This window comes from Arabidopsis thaliana, chromosome 3, assembly GCF_000001735.4.
Source record: "Arabidopsis thaliana chromosome 3, partial sequence".
In the NCBI taxonomy this organism is placed as follows: Eukaryota; Viridiplantae; Streptophyta; class Magnoliopsida; order Brassicales; family Brassicaceae; genus Arabidopsis; species Arabidopsis thaliana.
The window spans coordinates 14,303,935-14,330,062 of NC_003074.8; the positions used below are offsets into that span (position 1 = coordinate 14,303,935).

At 34.1% G+C, this 26,128-nt stretch overlaps 7 protein-coding genes and 1 long non-coding RNA gene across 14 annotated transcripts; 4 read left to right on the top strand and 4 right to left on the bottom strand.

Annotated features, from left to right (window-relative positions):
- Window positions 1–4,127: 4,127 nt before the first annotated feature.
- AT3G42148 (uncharacterized protein) lies at window positions 4,128–4,235 on the bottom strand (the record flags this gene model as incomplete). The annotated part of the gene is made up of 1 exon (NM_001125282.1): window positions 4,128–4,235. The coding sequence occupies one exon, from the start codon at window positions 4,233–4,235 to the stop codon at window positions 4,128–4,130; it is 108 nt and encodes a 35-aa protein (NP_001118754.1).
- A 1,105-nt stretch (window positions 4,236–5,340) lies between these two features.
- On the top strand, window positions 5,341–7,704 carry AT3G42150 (uncharacterized protein). 3 transcript variants are annotated; one of them, NM_114082.3, is made up of 3 exons: window positions 5,341–5,615; window positions 6,620–6,682; window positions 7,279–7,704. In NM_114082.3, the coding sequence occupies exons 2-3, from the start codon at window positions 6,633–6,635 to the stop codon at window positions 7,529–7,531; spliced, it is 303 nt and encodes a 100-aa protein (NP_566862.1). In that variant the 5' UTR covers window positions 5,341–5,615; window positions 6,620–6,632; the 3' UTR covers window positions 7,532–7,704. The 3 variants fall into 3 exon arrangements, with proteins under 3 accessions (NP_566862.1, NP_001030798.1, NP_974377.1); NM_202648.3 differs by having other exon boundaries at window positions 5,609–6,145; window positions 7,279–7,652; NM_001035721.2 differs by having other exon boundaries at window positions 5,592–6,682; window positions 7,279–7,652.
- Window positions 7,705–7,816: 112 nt separating this feature from the next.
- AT3G42153 (glycosyl hydrolase 9B9 protein) lies at window positions 7,817–8,320 on the bottom strand (the record flags this gene model as incomplete). Its single annotated transcript, NM_001339082.1, is given in 5 exon segments — window positions 7,817–7,835; window positions 7,919–8,040; window positions 8,087–8,115; window positions 8,130–8,265; window positions 8,276–8,320. The coding sequence occupies 5 exon segments, from the start codon at window positions 8,318–8,320 to the stop codon at window positions 7,817–7,819; spliced, it is 351 nt and encodes a 116-aa protein (NP_001325604.1).
- Window positions 8,321–8,360: 40 nt separating this feature from the next.
- Window positions 8,361–9,564, bottom strand: AT3G42155 (glycosyl hydrolase family 9 protein; the record flags this gene model as incomplete). Its single annotated transcript, NM_148795.1, has 4 exons — window positions 8,361–8,442; window positions 8,546–8,686; window positions 8,861–9,063; window positions 9,490–9,564. 4 exons carry the CDS (start codon window positions 9,562–9,564, stop codon window positions 8,361–8,363), a joined length of 501 nt encoding a protein of 166 aa, NP_683637.1.
- A 1,084-nt stretch (window positions 9,565–10,648) lies between these two features.
- AT3G42160 (Pectin lyase-like superfamily protein) lies at window positions 10,649–11,700 on the top strand (the record flags this gene model as incomplete). Its single annotated transcript, NM_114083.1, has 3 exons — window positions 10,649–10,719; window positions 10,858–11,135; window positions 11,588–11,700. 3 exons carry the CDS (start codon window positions 10,649–10,651, stop codon window positions 11,698–11,700), a joined length of 462 nt encoding a protein of 153 aa, NP_189802.1.
- Window positions 11,701–17,008: 5,308 nt separating this feature from the next.
- On the top strand, window positions 17,009–20,135 carry DAYSLEEPER (BED zinc finger and hAT dimerization domain-containing protein DAYSLEEPER). 2 transcript variants are annotated; one of them, NM_001339083.1, is made up of 3 exons: window positions 17,018–17,234; window positions 17,901–17,935; window positions 18,002–20,135. In NM_001339083.1, exons 2-3 carry the CDS (start codon window positions 17,904–17,906, stop codon window positions 19,992–19,994), a joined length of 2,025 nt encoding a protein of 674 aa, NP_001325676.1. In that variant the 5' UTR covers window positions 17,018–17,234; window positions 17,901–17,903; the 3' UTR covers window positions 19,995–20,135. The 2 variants fall into 2 exon arrangements, with proteins under 2 accessions (NP_189803.1, NP_001325676.1); NM_114084.3 differs by having other exon boundaries at window positions 17,009–17,234; window positions 17,901–20,135.
- A 111-nt stretch (window positions 20,136–20,246) lies between these two features.
- Window positions 20,247–24,788, bottom strand: AT3G42180 (Exostosin family protein). Of its 4 annotated transcripts, NM_114085.4 has the most exons (4): window positions 24,492–24,742; window positions 23,957–24,111; window positions 21,171–21,546; window positions 20,340–21,028 (listed from the first exon to the last, which is right to left on the bottom strand). In NM_114085.4, the coding sequence occupies exons 1-4, from the start codon at window positions 24,708–24,710 to the stop codon at window positions 20,366–20,368; spliced, it is 1,413 nt and encodes a 470-aa protein (NP_189804.4). In that variant the 5' UTR covers window positions 24,711–24,742; the 3' UTR covers window positions 20,340–20,365. The 4 variants fall into 4 exon arrangements, with proteins under 4 accessions (NP_001326306.1, NP_189804.4, NP_001326305.1 ...); NM_001084762.2 differs by lacking the exons at window positions 20,340–21,028; window positions 21,171–21,546 and adding an exon at window positions 22,424–22,783 and having other exon boundaries at window positions 24,492–24,788; NM_001339084.1 differs by lacking the exons at window positions 23,957–24,111; window positions 24,492–24,742 and having other exon boundaries at window positions 20,247–21,028; window positions 21,171–21,919.
- Window positions 24,789–25,657: 869 nt separating this feature from the next.
- On the top strand, window positions 25,658–25,908 carry AT3G06375. The gene has a single exon (NR_141246.1). It is a non-coding gene; the product is annotated as an other RNA (long non-coding RNA).
- The last annotated feature ends 220 nt before the right edge of the window (window positions 25,909–26,128 follow it).

Sequence of the window (26,128 nt, forward strand, 5' to 3'; positions counted from 1 at the left end):
GATTTGGATTTTGCATTAGAGCTTGAAAATCCAGAAATCCAAGAGAAGTTATACAAGTAGATTAAAAGCGTATTGAAAGAATAAGAGAGGAAAAAGATTCCAATTTCAGTTTCAAGAACACATGAAACCCAGAAGCTACTTATGATCTTCTAATCCAAATTGAGAACTCATCGCTTAATCCGCCATTGTCGGCTTGATAGTTTGTGTTGATTCTTTTCTTGTTTTTGTAATTTGATTCCCGATTGATTTTAGATGAGAAATTGAGCAAACTAATAGATAATGCAATAAAACAAGTTTTATGATAGAGATATTGATTTGGGATAGTTAGATTATTGTATTTGCAGCGATGCAATTGAATTCAATAACAACACAGTAATTAATGGCGTTTTCAAAAACAAAGATATGATTAAGGCAGTGGAGGTTGTTAACGGTTCTTCAATTTTCTTTCAGAAAAATGGAATTTGAAAACAAAGGATAAAGAAGAGACGAAAAAGGGGATGCAATTCTAACAAAAAAAAAGGGGACACAATTTTTTTTCTTTTCTTTTTAACGTCTGTTATTAATTTTTTGTTTTAATAATACTCTTTTAAATCAAAAGAAAGTTTGATACAAGTGGTTTGGTATCGCTTTGATTGGTTTCTATCGAATTGAATTTATAAACCGATTTAACCCAAATTTATGGGGAAATAGATGAAAACTATAGATTCGGGAAGACATATGTTGAAAACTATTATTTTATGGACATTAGGACCAAAGTTAAAGTTTGGGCTCTATCTATTATGATGTGATAGTTTTCGGGGGGAAATAGACCGTTTTTCGGAAAATGGGTAATACTAGTACAACATGAAATACTATGTCTTGTCTACGTGAAAGTATTTATTTGTAAGTGATAGAGATAAAAAATTATTTGTTTGAGTATTTGTATTGTGATTTTTTATTTTTTTTCATCAACTGCATTTTATCACACTTTTAAGTTAATAAATTAATTTTGACTTGTACACTATTAATATTGGACAATTTTTACTGTTATAATACTACATAGATTCATGAATAATCACTATGAATGCCTTTCAACACTACCCTTTTTCAATAGGGAATGTGACACGTTTAGGCACTTTTAGATAATTTTATTCCTTTAGAGGCATTTATGAGGGAGAGGACACTTTTTCCATTATTTGACTTCTATTAAGACATTTTTACCCCTAATTTAACCAACAACTTTTATTTTAAATTTAATACAAATTAAATACTTTATCTCTCTTCCACGATCCTTACGCAAAATAAAAGAAATCTCTCTCTCTCTCTCTCTCTCTCTCTCTCTCTGCTCTCTCTCTCTCTCTCTCTCTCTCTCTCTCTCTCTCTCTCTCTCTCTTTCTCTCTCCACGTCTCTATAACTTCTAGGTTTGATTCCTCTTATCGATTATGGCGGCGGCTCACCAAAAATAGGTGGTACCGATTCTGCAAATAAATGGGAGAAGTTTCTTAAACAATTCGATCTCGATTATCTCAGGAATTTGGTAAAATTTCTATGTCCATAAGGGAGGTGAAGGTCTCTGCAAACTGTATAAAAAAATTTACAAACAATTTTTTGGTGTCCATAATAACGAGTCCATTTAAATATATCCATTCGGAAACCTTTTTACTGATTCATATCCAATCTATATACCATGTCCATAATAACAAGAGATTCGATTAACCGTGGTTTGTATAGAAACCAAAGTTCCATGTCCATAAGGTCTTGAAGGTGGAGGTCTTGTAAACTGAAAGAAAAATCAACAAACAATTTTTTGGTATCCATATTAACCAGTCCATTTAAATATATCCATTCAGAAACCTTTCTACTGATCCGTATCCATTCTATATACCATGTCAATAATAACAGGAGATTCGATTAACCGTGTTTTGTAAAGAAACCAAAGTTCCATGTCCATAAGGTTTTGAAGGTGGAGGTCTCTGCAAACTGAAAGAAAAATCAACAAACAATTTTTTGGTGTCCATAATAACGAATCCATTTAAATATATCCATTCGGAAACCTTTTTACTGATCTATATCTATTCTATATAGCATGTCCATGATAACAGGATATTCGATTAACTAAAATCTCGATGTTACGTAGATGAAACGAGTTTGACATATGAGAGAAAGCAAAAATCAAATGAAGCCGCCGTTGTTGAAGAAGAAGAAGTTTCTTCTCATATTTTACGGAGAGAGAGAGAGAGAGAGAGAGAGAGAGAGAGAGAGAGAGAGAGAGAGAGAGAGAGAGAGAGAGAGAGAGAGAGAGAGAGAGAGAACGTGGGTTAAGAGAATATTTTAGTTAAGAAGGTATTTTAGTAAAAAAAAACATAGAAAAAGTATCTAGTCTTTTGAAAGTGCCTAAACACGGAAATAGTTTTTAAAAAGTGTCTAAGAGTGTAATATTCTCTTTTCAATAATGTCCTTTCTTATTTGCGATCTTCATTTATGCCATCTCTTAATTTTTAACGATCATTTTACCTCTATTTATAAAATGTTTTAGGTTAACAAAATGAAATATTGACTTTTTCCCCCTATATTCAGAAAATAAATTTCCCACCAAAAACAATTTCGCGCCAAAACTTTTTTTCCAAAAACATTGTTCCCGCAAAAAACAATTTTGGCAAGAAATAGATTTTTAAAATGTTTAAAAGGGTTTTAAAAGATTCAAAAGAGATTTTAAAAGACTTTTAAAGGTTTTAATAAGATTTACAAGGAATTTTAAAAGAGTTTTAAAGAATTTACAAAGAGATTTAAAATTCTTAAAAACTCTTATAAATATTCTTAAAACCTTTTATAGAGGTTACAAGAGTTTTAAAATGGTTCAAAAATCATTAATGGGTTTACAAGGGTTTTAAAAGATTTTTAAATAGTTTACAAGGATTTTAAAGGATTTATAAAAGATTTACAAGGGTTTTTAAAATCCTTGTAAATCCTTTAAAAACTCTTGTAAATTTTTTAAAATCATTGTAAAAGGTTTTAAAATAATTTATAAAAGTTTTAAAACGAGTTTTTAAAGTATTTACATATAATTAAAGACTTTATAAAGATTTTAAGAGATTTTAAAATGATTTACAAGGGTTTTTAACAACTTTACAAAGGTTTTAAAAAACTTTACAAGGTTTTTAAAAGAGTTTTAGAAAAATTTACAAGGATTTCTAAATGCATGTGTTTTAGCTGGGAAAACTTTTGGGAGGAAAAAAAACTGGCCGAAAGTTTTTTTTTTGATCGGGAAAAAAACATTTTGGCGGAAAATTTCAGTTTCTAATTACATGTTCTCATTAGATGAGTGTAATTTGGTCATTTTGCTTAAACGAAGAGGTATTTATAAAAATGGATAACAAAATTAGGTATTATTGCAAAAGGGTAGTAAAAAAAGGATAATTTTGCAAATCTTCCTAGATTCATGGTTGATAACTCTATAGAATGATATTAAAAAATTAAAAAATTTTGAATTCTAAACTCACAGATGCAGTTTTTACAGTAAATTATTATTTTATCAAATTTTTAAGTGCTAGTAATAGCTTTTATACATGTAGAATTGGGCTACTGATTGAAAATCCACTAAAAAGCACAAATAGAATTTTTGGTTACAAATTAAAAAGACCTCTCTCTCTTAACCCACTCTTATTTTCCAGAGAGAGAAGGAGATTTCCGGTTAACCAGAAATAAATTCCGGCGACAGCTTGTTTTTTGTTTTATACATAGTTTCCGACGTTTGACGGATCTCTCTTTCCAATTAGTCGGATTTTAATAATTTTTTGCTTAGCTTGGTTCGTTTTCCGGCTAAGATCGGATTATGTTTTTTGTTTTTCTCTCCTCTTTCTACATGATTTCAGTGTAAATCCCGCTTGCTGTCAATTGGTTTATTTCATGTTCATCTGTTGGCTTGAATCTTCTCCAAAGTTAGAGAAATATCTTCGCCGTAATATCTTCATCGTTATGCGAAGTGGACCTTTCTTTAGGTCTTGGGCGGAGATTCTTCCTTTGAAGTTGGGGTTGAGATGAAGATCTACACTATCTCCTATTATTCAAGGTGGAAACAACAGATCCAATTTGATATGCGGCGGTAATATCTTTAGGAGGATGTCTCCAAGAGCGTGAATTGAAGCTTTCACCTGGTGGTTACGACCGTCGTCGGACGTGACAGCAAATTGAAGATTTGGCGGTGAGCAACCAAAGGTGTTCCGGCGGTTTTCTCGCTTGTGCCACATGAATCCATTAGGTTTTAGCATCAAACACGTGTCTCTTACGTATCTTCTTTGTGTAATTGAGTTTATTTTAAAATTAGGCTTCAAAAGACTTTGTATCACGTATCTTGTAATCTGTCCTTTATGAGTTTCGTTTTTTTTTAAACGATTTATTTCATTAGTTGAATCAAGTGTGATTACAATGTAAAGCAGATAAAATGAAATATGGAACAAAATAATGATATTGGAATGAGTTGTCATTTGTTATTCTGTGTTATAAAACGAAAATTGCCGACAAAAAAAAAGAATTTTCGGTTACGAAAATATAAAATCTTATAGATATAGAAAATGTAAAAGGTCTTTTGTAAGAATAATACTTTTCTACTAAAATATTAAGAATATAGCATATTATATATATCAATTATGTAAATAACATCAAAGGTATGAAAAATGACTAATGGTGGTGGTGGTTATTCCGGTGATGGTAGTTTCAGCACGATTCCGGTGAAGATTCCAACGGCACAAGTTCAGGCGATATTCCGACCATAGATTTTCATCGATGATATTCCAACGATATAGATATCAGCGATGGTGGTTGCGAAGATTACGGTGGTGATTCCAGTGATAGTGGTGGTGACTTTGTGATGGTGATGGTGATGACGTGGGGATGATGGTGGTGCCGTTGTGGTTGTGATGGTGATGGTGGTACAGTGGTGATATGATATCCATGATAAATAGTAACAGTGTGGTGGTTTTAGTAGTGAGAACGTGGTGGTTACGATGGTGGCGGTGATGACGTTGTGATGGTAGTGGTGACTGTGGTGGTGATGACATAGAGATGATCACGTTGTAATACCGGCGTCGGTGATAGAGGTGACTATAACGTCGGCGAGTTAATTGGTTTGGCTTAGGATCAATTATTTCCAAAATACCGAAAATACACATTATATCATTAAACCATTTTTTTGGTTAGTTACATAATATAATATTTTTATATGTTATTTATGCAAATTTCCCAAATGTAAATCACTTGGGCACGTGTCAAGAGAAAGCGCGTAATCATCACGTAATCAAGCGAAAGGGTTTTGCTTACAAAATCCTGAGCCGTCTTTCAAAGCCCAATAACTGGCCCAAACATTCTCAGTAATATTTCGACCTAAATCCTTATTTAGACGCATCTTTATTCGATAAAAGATAATAACAAAACTTATCTCTTTGCCTTGTCTGCTTTTTCATCCAAAGGTCCAATTAGCTTCTTAAGCCCAAATCTCTCTCTCTTTCTCTCTTTCTCTTCCTCTCTCAATCTACTCGCCGGAGATCGGCTCGATTCCTCCGTCACCACCGCATCCGACCGGAGATTTCCTTCCGTTTTCTTTACTTCACAACGCAGAGCTTCAATTTCTCCCTCGCAGGTATTCTTCGCGAAACCCTAAACTCTCACTAATTTCCCCTGGATCTAATTGGGGATTTTTGAGTTTTGCCTCGATTGTTTGTTAAATTGTTAGCTTTTGTTTGTTAAGTTTAAATGTTTTGGTTTCACTCATGGAGGCAAATCAATTTTGAAAAAAACTTGAAATTGTTGTTTGTGTTTGTGTTTGTGTGATATAAAGAAAAAAGCCCGATCTTTTTTTTTGTTTGATTAAATTCTGTGTTTTGTTTGAATCAGTTTCGTTGTGTTGAAAACTTTGTAATCTGGGCTCTAGTTTTCTCAAGAGACATGGAATAATCACAATGTCAACGAATCAGTTGGCTAAGCGATTTCGGTTAGGTTAGTTTCCGGTTAACAAAAACTAATCCGACCCGATTAAGTCACTCCTAGGCCTTACCCGACCCGGCTCATCGATTAGTCACACGAAGCTTGACTTTACCATTTCTTTCGAGTTTCTCTGTTGAGTATCGAGAATCGAGAAAAGAACTTTGCTCAATCTTTGTTTCTCGTTTGGTAATCTTCGTTTCTAAGAATTGGAATGGTCTTTTTCATAGGATTCATGATAGTTTTTGGCTGCAATTTTGTATCTTTCTTCTGATTATGTGAGGAATTTGATTTTGTTGTCGTTGTCGTTGTTTCGTCTTAGGGATTTGCGAGAATCATTGAACAATTTTTCAACTTTGACAATTAATAGCACGAAATGAGCTTCAGATTTATGTGTTTGAGTATTCAAAGATATAGCTTTTATATTTGCCTTTGTGGGTTTCATGGAGCTGAATCTGTATACTTATAGCTCATTAGTAAAGTCTGTTGTTGTTTTCCCATCATTTGCTTCTGGTTTGACATTGTGTTGAGTAGTAAGATTAGAGCTTTCTTGCTTTACATGAAGCATTTCATTTGTGGAAAGTGCTTCAATCCATTTGGGTTTCTCTCTGATTTGGAAGATATGTCTGGTGAAAACTTTATCTGGGTATTGCTTCTTTTCAGTGATTGATCAAAGATGGGAAGTCAGAAGAATGTGAAACACCTCGAGGAATGCACTGTTTCCAAGTTAGTGTCTTTGTTTGCTAATCATTAGAGAGAGTAAGGAACATATATTCAGTCTTTGTTTCTTAACTGTGATATTGAAATTTGTGACTTAGGAATCATACAAAGTTTTATCAGCGAGTCATTAGTTATTAGCCACTGTTACTTGTTTTCACTTGTTACAGTTCTCACCATTATACTTAATCACTATTCACTACATTGCTTTTGAATTGGAAAAAGAAGTAACCTTAGCATCTAACGGGTGTATTGGTGTCTAGTATCTTATGGTGTATAACAGTGTGGTTGTTGTTCTAAGTTGAAGCATTCTAAAGTGTAGAAAATTTCAAATTCTTCTGGTGTATAAAGTGAGCGTTTCTTAACTGTGATCTAGGAATCATATTTTTGTCATTGAGTCATCAGTTACATAGCCCACTCTTAGTCGTTTTCACTTGGTCATGCCACCATGCTTAACCACTACATTGCTTTGATTTGCTAAAAGATGTAACCTTAGCATCCAACATTGGTATCTAGTATCTTCTAATGTAAAAACACAGTGTGATTATCGTTCTCGAAGTTGGAACATCCTAAAGTCTAAATATATCTATCTTTTTTGGGTGCAGTGCATTGGGAACTTGGGTATTCTCAGTCCTAGGCGCATTGGTTGCAATCCCGGTAGGCATCAAACGCAAGTCTCTAGGTCCACTTGTGTTCTTCGGCACAACCGGAACAATGCTCGACATTATCATTGGTGTGAGTCAATGCGAGAGAGAACACGCAGAACACCAAACGAAGTTACTCCAAGACTCTCAAAATGCCACAACAACAACAACAACCACCAACACAGAGACTGAGGATAGCTCTTCCATGTCCTAATCTTTTTTACATCTTTCTCATTGATGTACTTTGATGCTACTCACAAGTTAAACTTTTTTCAAGATATTGTGATTATTCCACTTCTCTTGAGAAAACAAAGAAAAAAGCTTTTGATGATTAAAAACTGATTCGTTGACATTGTCATTAGTTAATTAGATGCTAAAATGTTAACCAACTAGATTATAATCTGCGGTACACCGATTGTTGTAGTACATCAAGGGCTATTACGTAATTACCTACAAAATAATTGTAGCCGTTGTTACATATTGTAAATTGCTACTGTCTCTAATTAACAAAATGCCAACTGAATAAACAAAAAATACAAATAAATGTTACCATAAAACCAACACCAAGGGGGAACAAAATAAAAACTTAAAACTAATTAACCGTGAAAATTTACCAGGAGTTGGCTTAACTTGTTGAGAGCTACTTCCTAGCATCAATGCACAGACGAATGATTCAACATCGGTCTTAAATTTTTCCAAGTCATTTTCCCCGTTGTAAAACTCCTTAAAATAAGAAAATAACAAGAAATATTAATTTAGATCAACTTACTGTTATAGAATTTAACGAAATTGCTTTAGCTATATATACTAACCGATGCCTGCGAATTTGTTGTCCCAGGTAAATTCATTCACGGCTTGGCTCCAATCTTTTTTGCTTATAACATAATTTAAGTAATTTTTTCCCCCTTTTGCTTTGTATAACCAAGTCGCAGCCCACAAAAGTTCATCCTATTTTTACCCCCAAAATATTTGAAAACATAAAGTATCTTGTTAAGTAACTCATTTACGTAAACATGAAAATATATCTATGTGTATCAGTTTCATTATCTGGTAGCCTGAGTGTGAGCAGTAGAAGGGGCAAGATGCTTGGTAAGAACCTCTGTACTTATCAGCAAATTCAAATAGCTGCCACAAATATCTACACGTTACCTTATGATTAAATTGATGTAATGAAATTTTATGGACTTAACATGAATATATACTCACGAATTTAGAATGGTTTAGTAACGTGGATGAATAAGTAGAATCCACCGGTTTGAAAACAAGTGAGGCCGCGGCAAGAGCGGTTGCGGCTTCAGCAGAGACTTCGGAACCAGGGGAAGAAGAAGATATATTGTAGAGAGTTCTAGGTGTGTCCATATCTTTTCGCCTTTCCCAACCACTATGATCTGAATTTCCATCTCCCAACTTTTTTATAAAAAAAAACAGTGAATTTGTTGAATATTATAGAGATAGTACATAAAATACGAGATATATACTATTTGGGATATTTAACATAAAATGAAATATTTTGGAATATTTCTCTATACAAAAGTTGGTTTACCTGTGTATATAGCATGTTGGGCGAAGTATGAGCGCGGAAGATAAAATTGCTTCCCCATTTGATAGTAGACCGGAGGTGATGCGGACATCCAAATCAAACCAAACCGGGAGCATACCAAACCAGACGGTACATTTATCAAACTGACTAATGAGGAGCATTTTGGAGGACTCTTGCCCAATTGGAGTCTCAATCAAGCACAAGGCCTAGGGTTAATTATTCACCAGCAAATTAATCCTAAGAAGACAAATGAAGGTTCAAGTGGAGTCAAAGACCAAGGAGCCGAGTCACCTTATTATGGGAATATGAGTGTTGCACTTTTTTCCCTTATTTAGGGTTTGTCCCAATGGGTTTACATAGAAAGGTTTTTAACGAGGCAACATCAAGTCATCAAAGAATCATTTACCTAGCAAATGATTCAAAGATATCAAAAGTACATATAGTTGATGTACTTGCTGACAGACCGACTGAACTACCCGCTGCACTACCTTCTGAAATACCACACGAAATGAAGCCAAACAATGAAATCTTCCTTATTCTACACTTGGACGCACCTCAAAGCTACATATGAAAACCAGGAGAACATCTACACCAAACAAGACATGTACTATACGAACTTTGGTACATCTTACCACACAAGAACCCGCAGAGTTACTACTTGCCATATATGGAGTCGAAGGAGATCGATTTCCAACAACTCTTTCCATCTTTGTTTGTGCGCTTATGTGAAAATCTTGAGACACTCCAGAACCTTCCAATACGTCACAACTTCCTCCCCAAGTTGACAAGATACACGACACACCTCACTTCCCTTATTTGGACATATTCTACAATTAATGTCCAATATTTTCTTTAATGTTTTGTTTCTTTCTTTGAAGTCTTAGAACATTGTACTCAGCTCTATATAAGTTGAATTCTCATTCATTGTAAAGGACCCTTGATCATTTTAAAGTAACAAAAACGTTTTCTACTTGTGAAAGTTTGAGTCTTTGTCATTGTTTTGTAGTTTTTTGTGAGTGAGTCACTAAGTACTTCAAGATTCTGCGGATTAAGTTTGTTGAGTGATTCAACATCCTTCATTTGTTTATTGATCGAGTGAGTCGATTACCCCACTGATTGAGCGAGTCAATCACCCTTCTATCCATCAATTCTCCTTGGATCGATCCCACACGAGAAAAGCGATCGACAACGTGTCAGATCACCACCTTCATCATCCCACCTTCCGTGTGGCAAGTTTGAAACTCTTGATCATCAAGTGATCAAAGGATGGATTAGCTCCAATTCTTGCATCATCTTGGTATCAGAGCTTCAAAAGCTCATATCCCCAAGGTTGTATCTCTTCAACCTATATCTTTTGATTTTTTTAATTTTGTTATTTCATTTTTAGAAATTTAAAAACCAAATAAAAATTTTATGTTTTGCTTTTGGTATTGTTTATTTGCTTCAGCATCTTTATTATAAAAAGAAATAAAAATAATTTGCTTTAGTTTATTATTTATTTTGGATTAAAAAAACAAAAAAAAACTCATAAAACCATTATTTGTTGCTTTAATTGATTTTTTAAACTTTTACTTTTATAAAACCAGAAAAGAAAAATAAAAAAAAATCGTTTTCTCTTTTGATATTTTAGATTCTCGAATTTTATTTTTTGTTTTTGCATTGATTTTAGAAAATAAAAAGAAAAATAAAAAGTTTCCATATTTTATTTTCTTTACCATAATTTATTGATTTACTTTTGATACATCTTTCTCTTGTTTGTGCAAGGAATTCCCCGAAAACAAAGGAGCAAGGATGACGTCATACTATGTGGAAGAGGAAGAAACCAACCTGGAGATGTGTCTCAATGATAATTATGAAGAATGGTGGCATGAAGAGTATTCTGAATCATAGTTTGAGGATGAATTAGGCCGTGAAGTACCAGAACCAGAACCGCATGACTCATACAACACCAATAATGGCTATTCTAAACCATGGATTAAATTTAATGATGATATTTGCAGCCATGGTTCGAAATCTCCATTGACTCGAGATATTTCTTTCTTAGGAAAAGAGAATTATGCTAAGCAGGGAGAAGTCTTGGAGTATAAAGGGGCAACGATGAAAGAATACAATTGCCAACGTCTTCCAAGGCATGAAGAGAAGCTCGACAATCACACCTTGTTATATCGAGGGCCTAAAGCCTCACGTCAAGCAAAACCGAGACACAAGTTCTTTCACACAAATCCCCGAGTAGTACAGGAAGTGCTTCAAGAAGTGACGCAGAGAACATCAATGTGGGGTAAACCATATCCCCGTGATAGACGTGATTACCTAGCTGAGAGAGATTCAAGGATCAGTAATCTAAGGGGAGGCGAGCTGAGTAAAAATTTTGATCCACATGGAACGAAATGACACTGCAGTTGAAGCGTGACTATAGATACTAAAAACTTTATTTTAATTTATGATAACTGTTTGTACTTAAAAACATGGTTTGACAAAGACATGTCAATGGAAATTAATCTCGGGTAAATCCTTTAGCATGGAGTTTGTGAACATTAATTGTCGAATACATCCAACCAAAGTGGTGTAGTTGTATACACCCTGTTGAAACGTTTTATCCGCGTTTTCTCATAACCTTTTATTTGTTTGAAGCTTTTACTTAAAGTTGTTCATTAATCTTATCGTTTTCTCTATGTGCAACTGTCGATGGGAGTGCATTTATGGCTCAAGATTTGTGCATTCTAAACACAGCAGGGCCAAAGAAGCGGCAGGCCGTGGCTCTCCGTATTAGCGCTGATGCGACGGTCGTTTATCGTTGCAGAATCAATGCCTATCAAGACACCCTTTGTTGCTCTGTTTCGTGAAGTTATAAGATTAATATGTTTTTTAAAAATTTTAAGTGTCATAAGTTACTGTTTGATTATAAAAATATCGTGATGTGGCATAGCATATTGGAATATACAGCTCTATTAAAACCATATATTGAATAACACTTTGGTTTTAGTCCATCGTTCTACACAACTTAGGGCATTACAGTAGAAGAACATATTTTTATAAAAAGGTTTTAAGTTTCCTATGTTTTTAAAAAAACAATTATAGGCCTTTTTTATGTATTTATATTTGTTAAGCTTTTCATTCACTATTTTTCTTTAACCTTTTTAAAGTTAATAAAATGTTTTGTTAATGAACTTAGTTTAGTAAAAGTTTAGACTTAAGAAAAATAAATCTTAAACTCTAAGACTTTGATTACAAAATAAAAAATAAGGACTTTCTAGTGTAAGGTGCTTAAACTTTGATTACAAAATAAAAATTTTTGTTTTGATTAATCAAATAAATGAGTTAGTTTTGCTATCCATTAAGACAACTATGTTTGAAAAATTCGATTATGTGAATTTGATGAATGGTTTTGCAGGCAAAAATCTAAATAGATGTATATTTAAAGAATGTAATTTTGATTTTTCCTCCATTTTTGCTTACAAAATGCTTATAATTTTTTTAAAAAAACTGTTTTATAAAGTTTTAGTAGAACTTTTGTATATTATTATTATTTGTGATTATATAAAAACAATAAAGGGCATAAATGTTTTATTTGCGTACAAAATTCCTACATGGCGGGCCGGTCCTGGTTCTTCTAGTCATCTCTTGACTCTTTTTTTTCCGTCGTCTCTTGACTCTTATCATCCTCCATTTCTTGAAATTAATGAGATCACGTGTGACAGTTTAATTTGTATGATTGATTTATTTATGATCAGTCTCTTAGTTGCAGACTTGCAGTGATATGTGTGCAATGTGTGACTCAACATTCCATGATACAATAATGTGGTTTTAAAAGAGGGCTAACATCTTTTGAAAGAACGTGTTTTTTCCTCGTAAAATATAGTATATATACTAAAAACCTTAAATTATCTTAATATATGACAACTGTTTGTATCTTTAGAAACGTGGTTTGTCAAAGACATGTCAAAAGAAATTAAACTCGGGTAAATCCTTTGGCATGCAGTTGGTGAACATTAATTATCGAATACATCCAACCAAAGTGGTGTAGTTGTATATTTGTACTAGGTTATGAACCCACGCGACGCATGGGTCTATTTGTAAAACTTTTAATAATTTTTTGTGTGACTAAAATTCTTTATTGAAAATTTTGAAAGATATGTTTTTATATGTCTACTTGTTGTTAATATTATAAACTCTTTGATTTTTAAAATTACCATGACAAATAGTTACAATTTAAATATATAACTAAAAATAACTTTAATACAACTTTTAGGTTTACAACATTTATCAAAAGAACATTCTTTTGGTTCATAACTATCTCTTTATCTTTAGATATTTTGGATAACGATGTTCTTTACGTATAAAATAAATTCTTGTATGGAAAATAACTACGACGACTTTCTTATTTTGGTACCCGCAAATAGGGATGGCAGACGGGCGTGTCCGCGGCCGTTTGGACCGCCTGCGATGTACCCGCTTTTCTTCTGATCCGCGACGGACCTGCCCGCCGACGACCGCGGGTTACAAAACTCAGTCCTAACCCGCCCCGCAAAGCCCAACGGTTTGTTTATTCTCTTGTGTAGTAATATTCAGAAGTGAGCTATAGCTGCTAAATGGTCTTGAGTTTGTTTATTCTCTTGTTTCACATCAGAGAATTTAGGATCTTTGAATTTTGGTTTATGTAACATTTCATAGCTTGATAATTAATATATCAGTCTTAGTTATGTTTATGTCTGTGTGTATATTTTCTGGAGTTTATCCACAAGACCCTTGTTTCAATTTCCTTTAGTGATTTCGTTTTACATTTAAAAAGTTTGACTTATTCCCATTGCAATCAATTTTCATGATGCGTAATTCTCTACATTTGTATCATTATTTACTAACTCCTGTTTTGAACCAAGATCACAAAATAGAAAAACGTTCTCTGTTCACAAATCACAATCAAAAGATTGTGAGCTCTGTTTTCTTACTCTCTTCTGTGGAAATAACAATTTTCCAACACAAACTAAGTGATCTTCGATCCAAGAAGTATAAAAAGTAACTAAGCAGAAGCATTAACTAAAGTACTTAACTGAAACATTAAATTAAAGTCATAAACTGAAAACATGAATCTCAAACTCAAGATGTCTCTTCATCAATATCAAGCTTTATCGTCAACATGAATTAAGAGAAAGGTGTTTTGAGTTCTGAGTCTTTGACATGAGACATATTTCCATTCATCTGTTGGGTTAACTATAACAAACCCAAAATTCTCAATCTCTCTGCTTATTCCTTCTGAATTTTACAGCCTCAACAGCTCGCTTAGGAGCGATCACTGATTCATAGTAAAATCTTAGTTTTTTTCCAACTTCGATTGAACAAACTACAAAAACTAAAAGAACAAAGGAGAATTCGAGAAGAATAGAAGCAACAAAGGAAATTTTACTTCAGGATTCGAGAAAAATTGAAGCAGAACGGATTGAACGAAGGAGATGCAAAGGTTTTTTTTTTGTTTGTCTAATTTTTTACGGGTCGCCCGCAAACCCGCGGCCCTTAATGGGCATGTATTGTTTACTCCGCAGTCCAAACGGACCCTACCCGCTAGGCCCGCTTTTTATTGGACTTCACTACATATAGGTCCGTACCCGCCCCGCTATGTCACTAAACGGACTAGACCCGCGGACTTAAGGTCCGATTGACATCCCTACCCGCAAATATAGTATTGTTTTTCCGTTTATCTTCGCTGTATTAGTTAGTATAGCTCTTCTAAAAATAAGATATTATATAGAAATATATTCATAAGTTTATCTACATTTAACAACTCATATTTTTCTCACATTCTTTTCAATATGTATATGAATTTCTGTCTTCACAATATTTTAGTGAGAGTTATCACTCTTCCTATCTTTTTGCAAGCACTCGTTTTATTTGTTTCATTTTTTCTTACAATGTCTCTTTCCATCCTCTTATGATTTGTCCAAGCAATATGTGCCATACCTTCTAAACTTTTCACATGCTCCATAATTGTTCTTCGAAAATCTCTTCCTTTTCTTGTTATTATGATTATTTTTCAAGCTGGTCAAGATGTGCTCTATTTTGTTTTCTGTTATTCAAAGAAAATGTTTTAGCTTCTAAATTGATACTTAACTCTATTACTTCTCTCTTTTTATGCAGTTTAGATCCTCTTCCCCTTCACGCTTCCTAGAGTGAAAGACCTCAATTTATATCTTCGAGAATTTGATTCAAATTGATACGATTAAAAACACCACTATCAAACCACGTCTTTGTTACGTTTCTTTAAGTTATACTTAAAAATATTGCATTAGTTGTATAAAATCCTATAAAGGTTTGGGTTTAATATTACATAATTATATTTATATAGTTTCCTTATTTATAAGTTTAAATTTAATATTTGTTAGTTCACTTTTTTATTTTAAATTTTAAGGAAGTAATTACTATTTTTAAAAATGTTAGTTAATTAGATGCTAAATATGTTAATTATTAATGTGGCAGCTCCTGACTGGTCGTTTAAAATCCGACGTGGACGGCTTTAGAAGCAAATAGTTTTATCACCACCTTCATCATCCCACCTTCCGCGTGGCAAGTTTGGAACACTGATCATCAAGTGATCAAAAGATGGATTAGCTCCATTCTTGAATCAGGAGGTAACCAATCTGTTTAACGGAAGTAATCTCATTTTGATATTCAAGTGCAGCCCAACTCAACAAGGTTGTGGTAAATGACATTAGTCAAACAAATTTTACGTTGTCACCAGCATCATAATATCCTCTAATCAAATTCACCTAGGAAATCAAAAACACCCATAAATTTGTTCAGTCTATAAGAGATAACATATTGCCAAAACTTATGAAATAAGGTTCCATTTCGGAAAACATATATATACATATATAGAGAGATGTTTAAAAGTATAGTTGGTTTACATTAGCTGATGCACTATGAGAAAGGCCAGAATCAGCTCGCCATTTAACCCTTTGGTTAGTCGGGACTTTACCGGATATTTATAGATACCCTATGCAAGTAAAGTTGCGTACGTAATTTTAGGGTAATTTTGCATGCACTTTAATTAATATTTCTAATTGTCAGCATTTTCTTATCTAATATATTTTCATCAATTCTAATTACTTACAAAAAGGAGAAATCTTAGGACATTGTTAATATTATATTTTATTAAAAGATAAATATTTTAGTTATTGAAAGTTTATTAAACGGTTAGAATATTTAACGGAAAAACTTTTAGAATATTTATAATATGTGAAATCTTTATAAACTAAATAATCATTTGAAAGAAAACTTTGATTTGAATTATAAATCTTTGAATAAAAGTATTATTAAAAAAAAATAAAAAACAATAATGTTTAATTTTACCGAACATGATTAGATGGTAGAACGGGTTTATAATGTTATAATATATGAACTTTACAACAATTAAATAACTATTTGAAAGAAAACTTTTAAATTGATTTGAATTATATATCTTTTAAATCAACGTATTATTAAACAAAATAACAAAATAATGTTTAATTTCACTGAACAGAGTTAGATGGTAGGACGGGTTTAGTCGATAGTAATACGAGACGATATATTACGGGTAAAGTACATTAAATATATTTAATTTCACTGAACATGATTAGATAGTATGACAGTTTTGGGTCGATAATAATACGAGACGGTATACTACGGGTGAAATCCTAGATATAACAGTCAAAATACAATTATATTATCTTAAACACTAAGCAAAACAAATAATATTAATAAAACAAATATAATTTAAATTTAAATTATATAGTTATAATTTAGATCTTAACTTAATGAACTATATGTTAGTGTTTCTATATTTTTAATCAGTAAAAATCAAACATAGTAATTGTATACTAAATATTTATAGATATAAGAGTTGTCCATTTGGAAAATATATAAAAAGATTTAATCTATTAAATAAATTATTTCTTTTTAATTTTTTAAAAAATATTATAGCTTCGCGCTGTACGTATGTTATAATATTGTAGATCTAGAAAACAAATCACTTAGCCACGTGTAAAAATAAAGCGCGTGATCTTAATCAAGCAAAGGGTTTTGTTTACAAACTCCTGGGCCGTCTTTAAAAGCCCAATAACCGGCCCAAACATTCTCAGTAGTATTTCGACCTAACCCCTTATTTAGACGCATCCTTATTCGATTAAAGATAATAACATAAACTTATCTCTTTGCCTTGTCTGCTTTTCATCCAAAGGTCCAATTAGCCTCTGAAGCCCAAATCTCTCTCTCTCTTTCTCTCTTTCTCGCTTTCTCAATCTACTCGCCGGAGATCGGCTCGATTCCTCCGTCACCACCGCATCTAACCGGCGATTTTCATTCCGTCTTCTCTACTTCACAACGCAGAGCTTCAATTTCTCCCTCGCAGGTATTTTTCACGAAACCCTAAACTCTGGATCTAATTTCGCCTGGATCTAATTGGGGATTTTAGAGTTTTGCCTCGATTGTTTGTTAAATTGTTAGCTTTTGGTCTACTCTGCGAAAATACGTTTGGTTCATTTACTTTATGCAATTACCATACTGGATCTGCTAATTCTGAAATAATTCAACTCATAGGACAATTTTACTGGGTTGATAAAGTTCTTAAGGTCGTTTAGGAGCCAAGTTCAAATGTTTTGGTTTAACTCATGGAGGCAAATTAATTTTGAAAAAAAAACTTGAAATTGTTGTTTGTGTTTGTGTGTGTGTGTGATTTAAAGAAAAAAGCCCGATCTTATAAACTTCTGTGTTTTGTTTGAATCAGTTTCGTTATGTTGAAGACTTTATAATCTGGGCTCTAGTTTTTGATTTGCAGCCCATGTTTGATCGACTCTTAGGACCTTTTAAAACTTCAGATCTGTTTTTTTTCTCTCTCTCTTTTTAAGTTGTTGGATCTACGCGATGTTGTCAAATACCGATTTTGCCCTTATACCAATCTTATTATTTACCGTTGGTCATGGCCTTTTGGAATAGGCCCAATGTTTAATCATTGTTATTATTATAGTGGGCTTTGTTTGGGTAACAGTTATTTTCCTTTTTATGTTATGTTGCAAAGAAGATGGAAGTGTACAATGACGATACTGAAATGAGGTCACCAGAGACACAACCAATCAAGGAAACAGCTTTGGAAGTGTACAATGATACTGCTGAAATAAGGTCACCAGAGACACAACCAATAGAGGAAACAGCTTTGGAAGTGTACAATGACACTGAAATGGTTTCACCAGAGACCCAACCGATCAAGCGACGCAAGAAGAAGTCGATGGTGTGGGAACATTTCACAATCGAGGCGGTAGAACCGAACTGCAGAAGAGCTTTTTGCAAAGGATGTAATCAGAGTTTTGCTTACAGCAACGGTAACAAAGTGGCTGGTACTAGCCATCTTAAGCGTCACATTTTTAAGGGGACATGTCCTGCACTTATCCATACGCATGACAATGACAACAACCCACTGATGTCTACTCCTTACACTCCCAAGACTGACACTCCGAGAAGGCGTTACCGGTCTCAGAACAACGCTAGTCCCTATGTTGCGTTTAATCAGGACAAGTGTCGTCAAGAGATAGCTAAGATGATCATTATGCATGACTACCCTCTTCACATGGTTCAGCATCCAGGTTTTGTCTCGTTCGTGCAGAGTATTCAGCCTCACTTTGATGCTGTGAGCTTTAACAATGTTCAAGGAGACTGTGTGGCGACTTACCTTGCTGAAAAGCAGAATGTCATGAAGTCTTTAGAAGGGATTCCTGGACGCTTCTGTCTAACGCTCGACTTTTGGACCTCCAAGCTAACTCTTGGGTATGTGTTTATAACTGCTCACTACATTGACAGCGATTGGAAGATACAAAAGAAGCTTCTCAATGTTTTGATGGAATCGTATCCAGAAGCTGACGAAGCCTTGAGTCTCGCGGTTGCAAATTGTGTTTCTGAATGGGGTCTGGAGGGAAAGTTGTTTAACGTCACCTTTAACCACCCGGCGAGTAACTCTGCGGTTGAAAACATCAGACCTCAACTCTGCATCAAGAACCCTGGGATTCTGGATGGTCAGTTGGTAATAGGGAATTGTGTTGCCCGAACATTTGGTAGCCTCGCTAAAGATGTCCTGGAGAAAGGGAAAGATGTGATCAAGAACATCCGGGACAGTGTGAAGCATGTGAAAACGTCAGAGTCCCATGAGGAGAGGTTTACTGAGCTCAAGGAACAGCTTCAAGTTCCAAGCGAGAAGGTGCTTTCTCTTGATGATCAGACGCAATGGAACACAACATATATGATGCTTGTGGCTGCTTCAGAATTAAAGGAAGTGTTCTCGTGCTTAGACACTGCTGATCCTGACTACAAGAAACCTCCTTCAGCAGAGGATTGGAGGCATGTGGAGGCACTTTGCACATTCCTGAAGCCTCTTTTCGAAGCAGTCTCCACTCTTCAATCTACTGGAAACCCATCTGCTGTTACCTTCTTCCATGAAGTGTGGAAGACACAGTCAGATTTGTCTCGGGCGATAGCTGGAGAGGATCCTTTTGTCACAGGTATTGCTAAAACCATGCAAGAGAAGGTAGACAAGTACTGGAGAGACTGTAGCTTGGTTTTGGCAATGGCCGTGGTGATGGATCCTCGGTTCAAGATGAAGCTTGTCGAGTTCAGTTTCTCCAAGATATTTGGAGAAGATGCTGGGAAGAACATCAAGACTGTGGATGATGGGATCCACGAGCTCTTCACCGAATACATGGCGCTCCCGTCGCCCCAAAACACGACATCTGAAGGTGGGAAAGCAGATGGACTGTCGGATTTTGACACGTACATAATGGAGACAACGGGGCAGAATCTGAAATCAGAGCTGGACCAGTACCTTGATGAAACCCTGCTTCCCAGGGTTCAGGAGTTTGATGTTCTTGACTGGTGGAAACAGAACAAGCTCAAGTACCCGACCTTGTCAAAGATGGCTAGAGACATCCTTTCAATCCCGGTTTCAGCTGCAGCCTTTGACTATGTCTTTGACATGGAACCGAGGGAAATGGATGAGTACAAGACGTCACTGAGGCCCGAGACAGTGGAGGCTCTGATTTGCGCAAGGGAATGGCTTCTTGAGAGTAATGCTTCTTCTTCCGCAGCTGCGCAAAATGCAAGTGCTACCATCAAATCTGAAGCATAGGTGAGACTTTGCTTCATTATCTCTAAATGTTGTTGTTTTCTAGAAGTTTATGTATGTTGTCTTTTGTGGTTAGTCTTAAACCCACCGTGTGATTTGCTATTAGGAGCTTCCCTCTTTAAGATATCTACTGCACATTTTAAAATGCTCCTTCTTAGATGAACTCTATAGCACATCTTCAACTGAACTAAAAGCCTCGTTGAATCCTATCTTTCAATTCCAAAACTGAAAGTCTTTATTCTAACAATTTTTACAACGTATATGAGTAATTAAAGCTCTAGACAACTGTTTTGGTACATGGAGATTTTTTAAAACAACTCTTGAAAGAAATATAAGAACAAAAGGTATTGTAATGCAATGACTATAGTATACTATCAAGAAGGCAACCTAATGTTAAGCCTCCTTAACCAAACCGAGTGAAGAATCATGTGGATCACATCAAATGGTTGAGCCGGACGGTTCACCACAAAATGCCTTCTAACTTTCATAACATTTCGATACATCCTTAAATATTTGTCATGTGGAATCTCTTGCAAAATCTTCTTAATATCAGGAATTTTGTCGACCGGGATCTCAACCGAGAACTTGCTCCAATCAAGCACGTCGTTGAACGGAAGCGAGTAGTTGTCCGATATGACAACCGGGACGCAGCCTGAGTAGATGGCTTCGACCTCTCTAGGACTAGCCACCTCGTAGCCACTAGGACAAAGACAAAACTTGCTATGACCAATCAATTCATGATAGTTTTGTCCCTTTGTGAGGTGGTCATAAACTTGAACGTCTTTATCCTTACCCTTCCAGTGACTGAACAAAACTTCCCTAATGTATCCGTGAGCTCTTCCTGCGAAGAAAGCCAAGATCGTCCTGTTCTCAGGGTTTTGTCCCATAAATGGTGGCTTTAGCTTCCTTTTAGGAATGTTAATCTCCGGTATAGAGAAATCGATGTTTCGTCTGAAACCTTCCGATGTGTTGGCGTTGCATAGTCCTCTCATGAAGTTCTTGAAAAACTCTGGTTTACTATCTGGCACATCGGGAGCCTAATTATATCAAGTTAAGTAGAAAATATTTAGTCATTGTTAGGTGTAACCAATCCAAATTGGTAAGAAAAAAAACCCAATTAAAACCGAACCTAACCAAATGATATGTTGAAATGATTTATAGAAGTTATGTATACGTTACCCAATCGTGGCAAGAGACCATGAAATGGTCAGCACCATTGCTTTGGTTCCAAAAAGGGTGCTTGTGAGCCACTACGTCTACATAATCGTTAAAAATCCGGTGGAGACGGGCCCGGTTGAAATCGGCTGGCGAGGTAATGGGTTGGTAGACGTAGTGAACAATGTTGGCAACGGAGAAGGGTAAGAAGAAGGCATGGGCTTCTTCTGGCCGGCTAGCTCTAAACCGGCCACTTGGTCCGCCCATCACGTAACTAAGCTCGTCAATGAACTGTCCCTCGATTCCGTAGATATCATTTACCGGTCCATCGTGAACCAGTGGCTGCTCTCCTTCTTTGTACGACCACACCTTAAATGTTTTCATCATTTCTATGTGACTCCTGTTTTATTGGTTCAATATATTATATCTGTTTAGAGTTAGTATCAATATGTAAACGACAAACAATGTTTTACCAAAGAAGTTCTTTTATCAAATATCAGGAACAATTCTTGGGTTTACCCCTAGGGGATGAACCATTCATTCATCCCCTTTGTAGTGACCAATTAGAATTTGACATATCATATATTTAAAATATAAATAAATTAAATCACAAAATTTAAAACCTAACCATTATTTTATCAACCCAAATCAAAATATAATTTTGTTAATCACAAATTCTAGACCATAACCACTATTTTATCTACCCATACAAAATATAATTTCGTTTAATCACAAAATCTAAACCCTAACCACTATTTTATCAATCCAAACCGAAATATAATTTCGTTTAATCACAAAATTTAAATCCTAACCACTATTTTCTCGACCCAAATCAAAACTTAAATTTGTTTAATCACAAAATCTAAACTCTAACCACTATTTTATCGACCCAAACCGAAATATTATTTCTTTTAATCACAAAATCTAAACTCTAACCACAATTTTATCGACCCAAATCAAAATATAAATTCTTTTAATCACGTAATCGTAACCCTAACCACTATTTTATCAACCCAAACCAAAATATAAATTTGTTTATTTATAAAATCTTATCCCTAAACACTATTTTAAAAACCCAAACCAATAATTTCCTTAATAAATTAAATTCTACAGAATTTGTTTCTTTAATTTATTTTATTTTATTGATTTTAATTTCTTTATTCTTTAAATAAATGACATGTCAAATTCTAATTGGTTAATGAAAAAGGGGTGAATGAATGGATTCACCCAAGTATTTTTCAAATATAAGCACTTCTTAGAAAATGTGATTTGAAGCATTTTTGAAAATTTAATCTTCTATTGAATATAAGTGTGAGATTTAAACGACCCAAATTACAATATACTTCTTTCTGCTTCTTTCTGCTTGATAATTTCAATGAGTTTAGGGTTTTGTAATCAAAGTTTTTCGTTTTTTCGTGGGCAAGTTGGGTCATAAACCCTGCTACAGGGGCGAGCGGTAGTGCATCGGACACCCACAAGGCAAGGTTCTCTCGCGTGTGCTCTTGCGCCCTAGCCTCCCGTTCCCAAGCTTGCTCCTCTAATCAAAATTGCACACGTTCACGCGATAAGCAGAAGCTATGCAGTGGAAGGGAAGGAGCCTAAATCGACCCCTTTCTCCCATGATTCTCGTCGATTTTCTGTGAAAAGATCATTATGATTTATTCTTTTAGTTACCAACGAACATGTTCGCGGGCTATGAAATATTTTTGAATATGAGAAACTATTCTCGCAGGCGCTCGTGATAGTCTAAGGCCTTTTAACATAAATTTGTGAGTGGGTCAAAATGTCAATATATCTCAGTTGACCGAAAATAAAAGAATTCCAATACTCTTCCTCGAGATATCAAAACTAGAAAGAAAGAGTGTTATAATATTTTTATTTTGGATTAACAAAAAAAATAGAGAAATGGAAACGTTGAAAGTCCAATTAAATTTGTTATATTATGAATTATGTGATATAACAAATTAAGCAAATTGGCTTCTAAATTAATTTAAAAGTATAAAAAATTGGAAGCGTTGAAAGTTTAATTAAATTTGGCATATTATGAATTATGTGATATAACAAATGAGGCAAATTGACGTCTTAATTAATTAATTAAGAAATGGTAGAGTTGAAAGTTCAATTAAATTTGCATATTCCGTGGTTCCGTAACACTGAGTGAGAATGACTTGCACTCAATTTTTTCAAAACAGTGGAAAGTTTGGTGAAATACCTTCAAGTTAGGCAATTAGGCAATCTCTTATATACTATTAATCTTGGTTCATGCATATAACATCTTAAGATGATAAAAAAAATGGATTCAAAACGTAAAAATTAACAAAATTCAGTAAAATAATATATAAGAATAATATTTTTAAATATGTTGTGTTATGTTTTCAAACTATGGTATAGTAGTATCATCTATAGTTTTATCATCAAAGTAATTTTATTTTGATATTGACAGTCTTAAAAGTTGTCAAAATACGACAAATGCATCATATATTTGAAATTGTGTAAATTGTTTTATTGGTTTTTATGGTTTCCACTGATTCAAACGATCAAACTGTTGTTCAATAATATAGGTTACATTGAATAAATAGTTTTAACTTTTAAAGTACTTTGTTATTAAGGGGTTATAATATTTGTATGTTGATATATATAAAATTACAAAACTTAAATAAATATAATTGTAAATATATAATAATAATTAATTGTATATTAGTGAACTCAAAGTTTTTAGTAAAATTTCAAAGGTTACAAAAATTTAAAATATATATTTATTTATAAGTAGTCATCACAAAAGAAAATGTAATCAAAAGTATAAACTTAACTGATGAAAGGCAAATGAGTTTCTGTAGATCTGGCCTGTGGGGATATAAGTAATAACTTCTTCGTTGGACGTGCAATTCTTAAACCTGACGGCTCTTCTAATTGCAGCCCTTGCTTTCCTCAACTCTTCTTCTCTTTTCTCAAGATTGCTCCTTCTCTGCCGACATTTCATTTAATTTTGTTATTACCTTTACTTCATTTTCACTACTACAAACTACGACTGTTTTCTATGTATATATGCATACTATATATAATATACACATGTACATGTCAAGTTGACCAGAATAAAAGATTAGTTATGTACGTTCCAAAAGTCGTACGAATCATTACAATATACATGAACATCGACATCGAGTACTAATATAGCAAATGACTAATTCAAATAATATATAACACATGCATGAATCATCGGAAAATCATGTATTGATTTTGAGAATTTCACCATATAGCATGTAGATTTGCAAACGTTAATATATGAAAACATCAGTATAGTAATGAAAGAGGAAAACTATACATATGAATCCGAGAGATTCTTACCTTTACGGTAATCGGAGGAGAGTATAACGAAGAAGAAGAAGATGAGGATTGTAATGCATTTGTGTGAACAAGAAGAGAGGACATAGTAAGTGAAGAGAAGAACTGTTGAGGTGGAGATTCATTATTAGGGAACGAAGAAAAAAGTAAGAAGCTTAGAAGAAGAATAAGAATCAATGGAAACCCTAACAAGCAAAAACTCTTGGAAGAATTGTTTGACATGTTTTTGCTTTTGCTAAATGCTTTCTCTCGTTGTTCACTTTCATTTGGCCTCTTGAACCATTTATATGCGACTTCGAGCAGTTCATGTTTGACTTTGCGAGTTTTTTATACCAAAATAATATTTTTAGACTAACAAAGCCTTTTTAGTCGACGTCATAGCTTCTTCCTAGACGCAAAATCTTTTACAGGTGATTACTTTAGAATGGTTTAGTTTAATCCGTTGGTTTTGTCGGCTAATTAGACATTTAATTGGTATGGAAATAATTAATGGCAAATATAGTCATGTATTTATGTGATTGTGAAGACAATAAAATAATTTTCAGTACATATATATACTACAATCAATTACTAATCGCAACAAATTTGCGAGGAAATTGGATTTAGTACGAAAAATTTGAGAGATATATAACTTTTCATTTGGAGATATCGTCATATGTTGGATCAAATTTTATTAAGTCAAGTGGGCTTTATAAAATTAAATTGTGTGAATGAGAAATGGGCTATAATGATTTGGTTTGTTCTCACTGGAGCTCCAAGAGTGTGTTGAGTGGAGTTGAACGCTTCCATGAGAATCAGTATCTTTTGTTTCACGTCTCCTTGAGACTCGGCTTCATTGTGAGATCGTTGCGTCATGCTATCACCCACTTCTCCTGGATTTGCATTGGTTGTGGTTGATTGATCTTAAAAATTAAACCAATCTCAAACCTCAATATATGGACGTTTGAGGTCTTTTTCTTAAGGGACTGAGAATTTCATATCGCTCATATAGAAACACATATATCCAGCAATTTCTCTTTGATAGAAAGTATTCAAAAGTATCGTAGAAACACTTGGTTCGTTAGAGCTGTTTTCCGAAAATAGTTTATAGAGGTTGTATCATGGGATCCTTGAATCACACAGAAACCGTCACACTACGGATGATTCAAAGGGTTAAGGACAGAGTTCATCAACTCGACTCCTCTCTTGTCTTTCCGTAACATTTGTGATTTCAATTTCAATTGCTTTACGTAGTGTTTGCTAATTTTAGCTCCTACAGTCTTAACCCTTTGAATCCGTTTTGTTCTATAAACATTAACAGATTGGAATTGGAATTTTATAAACGTGGGAAGCTTGTGAGTGTGTACATTGAGTTTATTGGTTGCGATTGGTAAACGTCAAACTCATTGTGACGAGTGGCGAGGCTCGACTTGGTTGTTCTTTCGGAAACAGAGAAACATCAATCGAATTCACCTTGTATAAGAGTATTAAGTAAATACTTAGTTAGGGATATCAATGTAAATTATGAAAGTTAACTCTACCCTAATTCTCTCATATGTTCTGTATAAATAGATGTAAACCATATTCTTTGATTAATAAGATTATTTCAATCCTTGTATGGTATCAGAGCTATCGGTCCTAAAAACCTAAAAATTCTCCAT

Excerpts from the sequence above, each read along its gene's own strand:
- AT3G42150 (NM_114082.3), top strand. The coding sequence starts at position 6,633 with ATGGGAAGTCAGAAGAATGTGAAACACCTCGAGGAATGCACTGTTTCC. Across the intron at positions 6,683-7,278 it reads GAGGAATGCACTGTTTCCAA|TGCATTGGGAACTTGGGTAT; the intron begins GTTAGTGTCTTT and ends TTTTGGGTGCAG.
- DAYSLEEPER (NM_114084.3), top strand. The coding sequence starts at position 17,904 with ATGGAAGTGTACAATGACGATACTGAAATGAGGTCACCAGAGACACAA.
- AT3G42180 (NM_114085.4), bottom strand. The coding sequence starts at position 24,710 with ATGTCAAACAATTCTTCCAAGAGTTTTTGCTTGTTAGGGTTTCCATTG. Across the intron at positions 21,547-23,956 it reads AACTCATTTGCCTTTCATCA|GAGTCACATAGAAATGATGA; the intron begins GTTAAGTTTATA and ends CCAATAAAACAG. Across the intron at positions 21,029-21,170 it reads TGGTCTCTTGCCACGATTGG|GCTCCCGATGTGCCAGATAG; the intron begins GTAACGTATACA and ends TGATATAATTAG.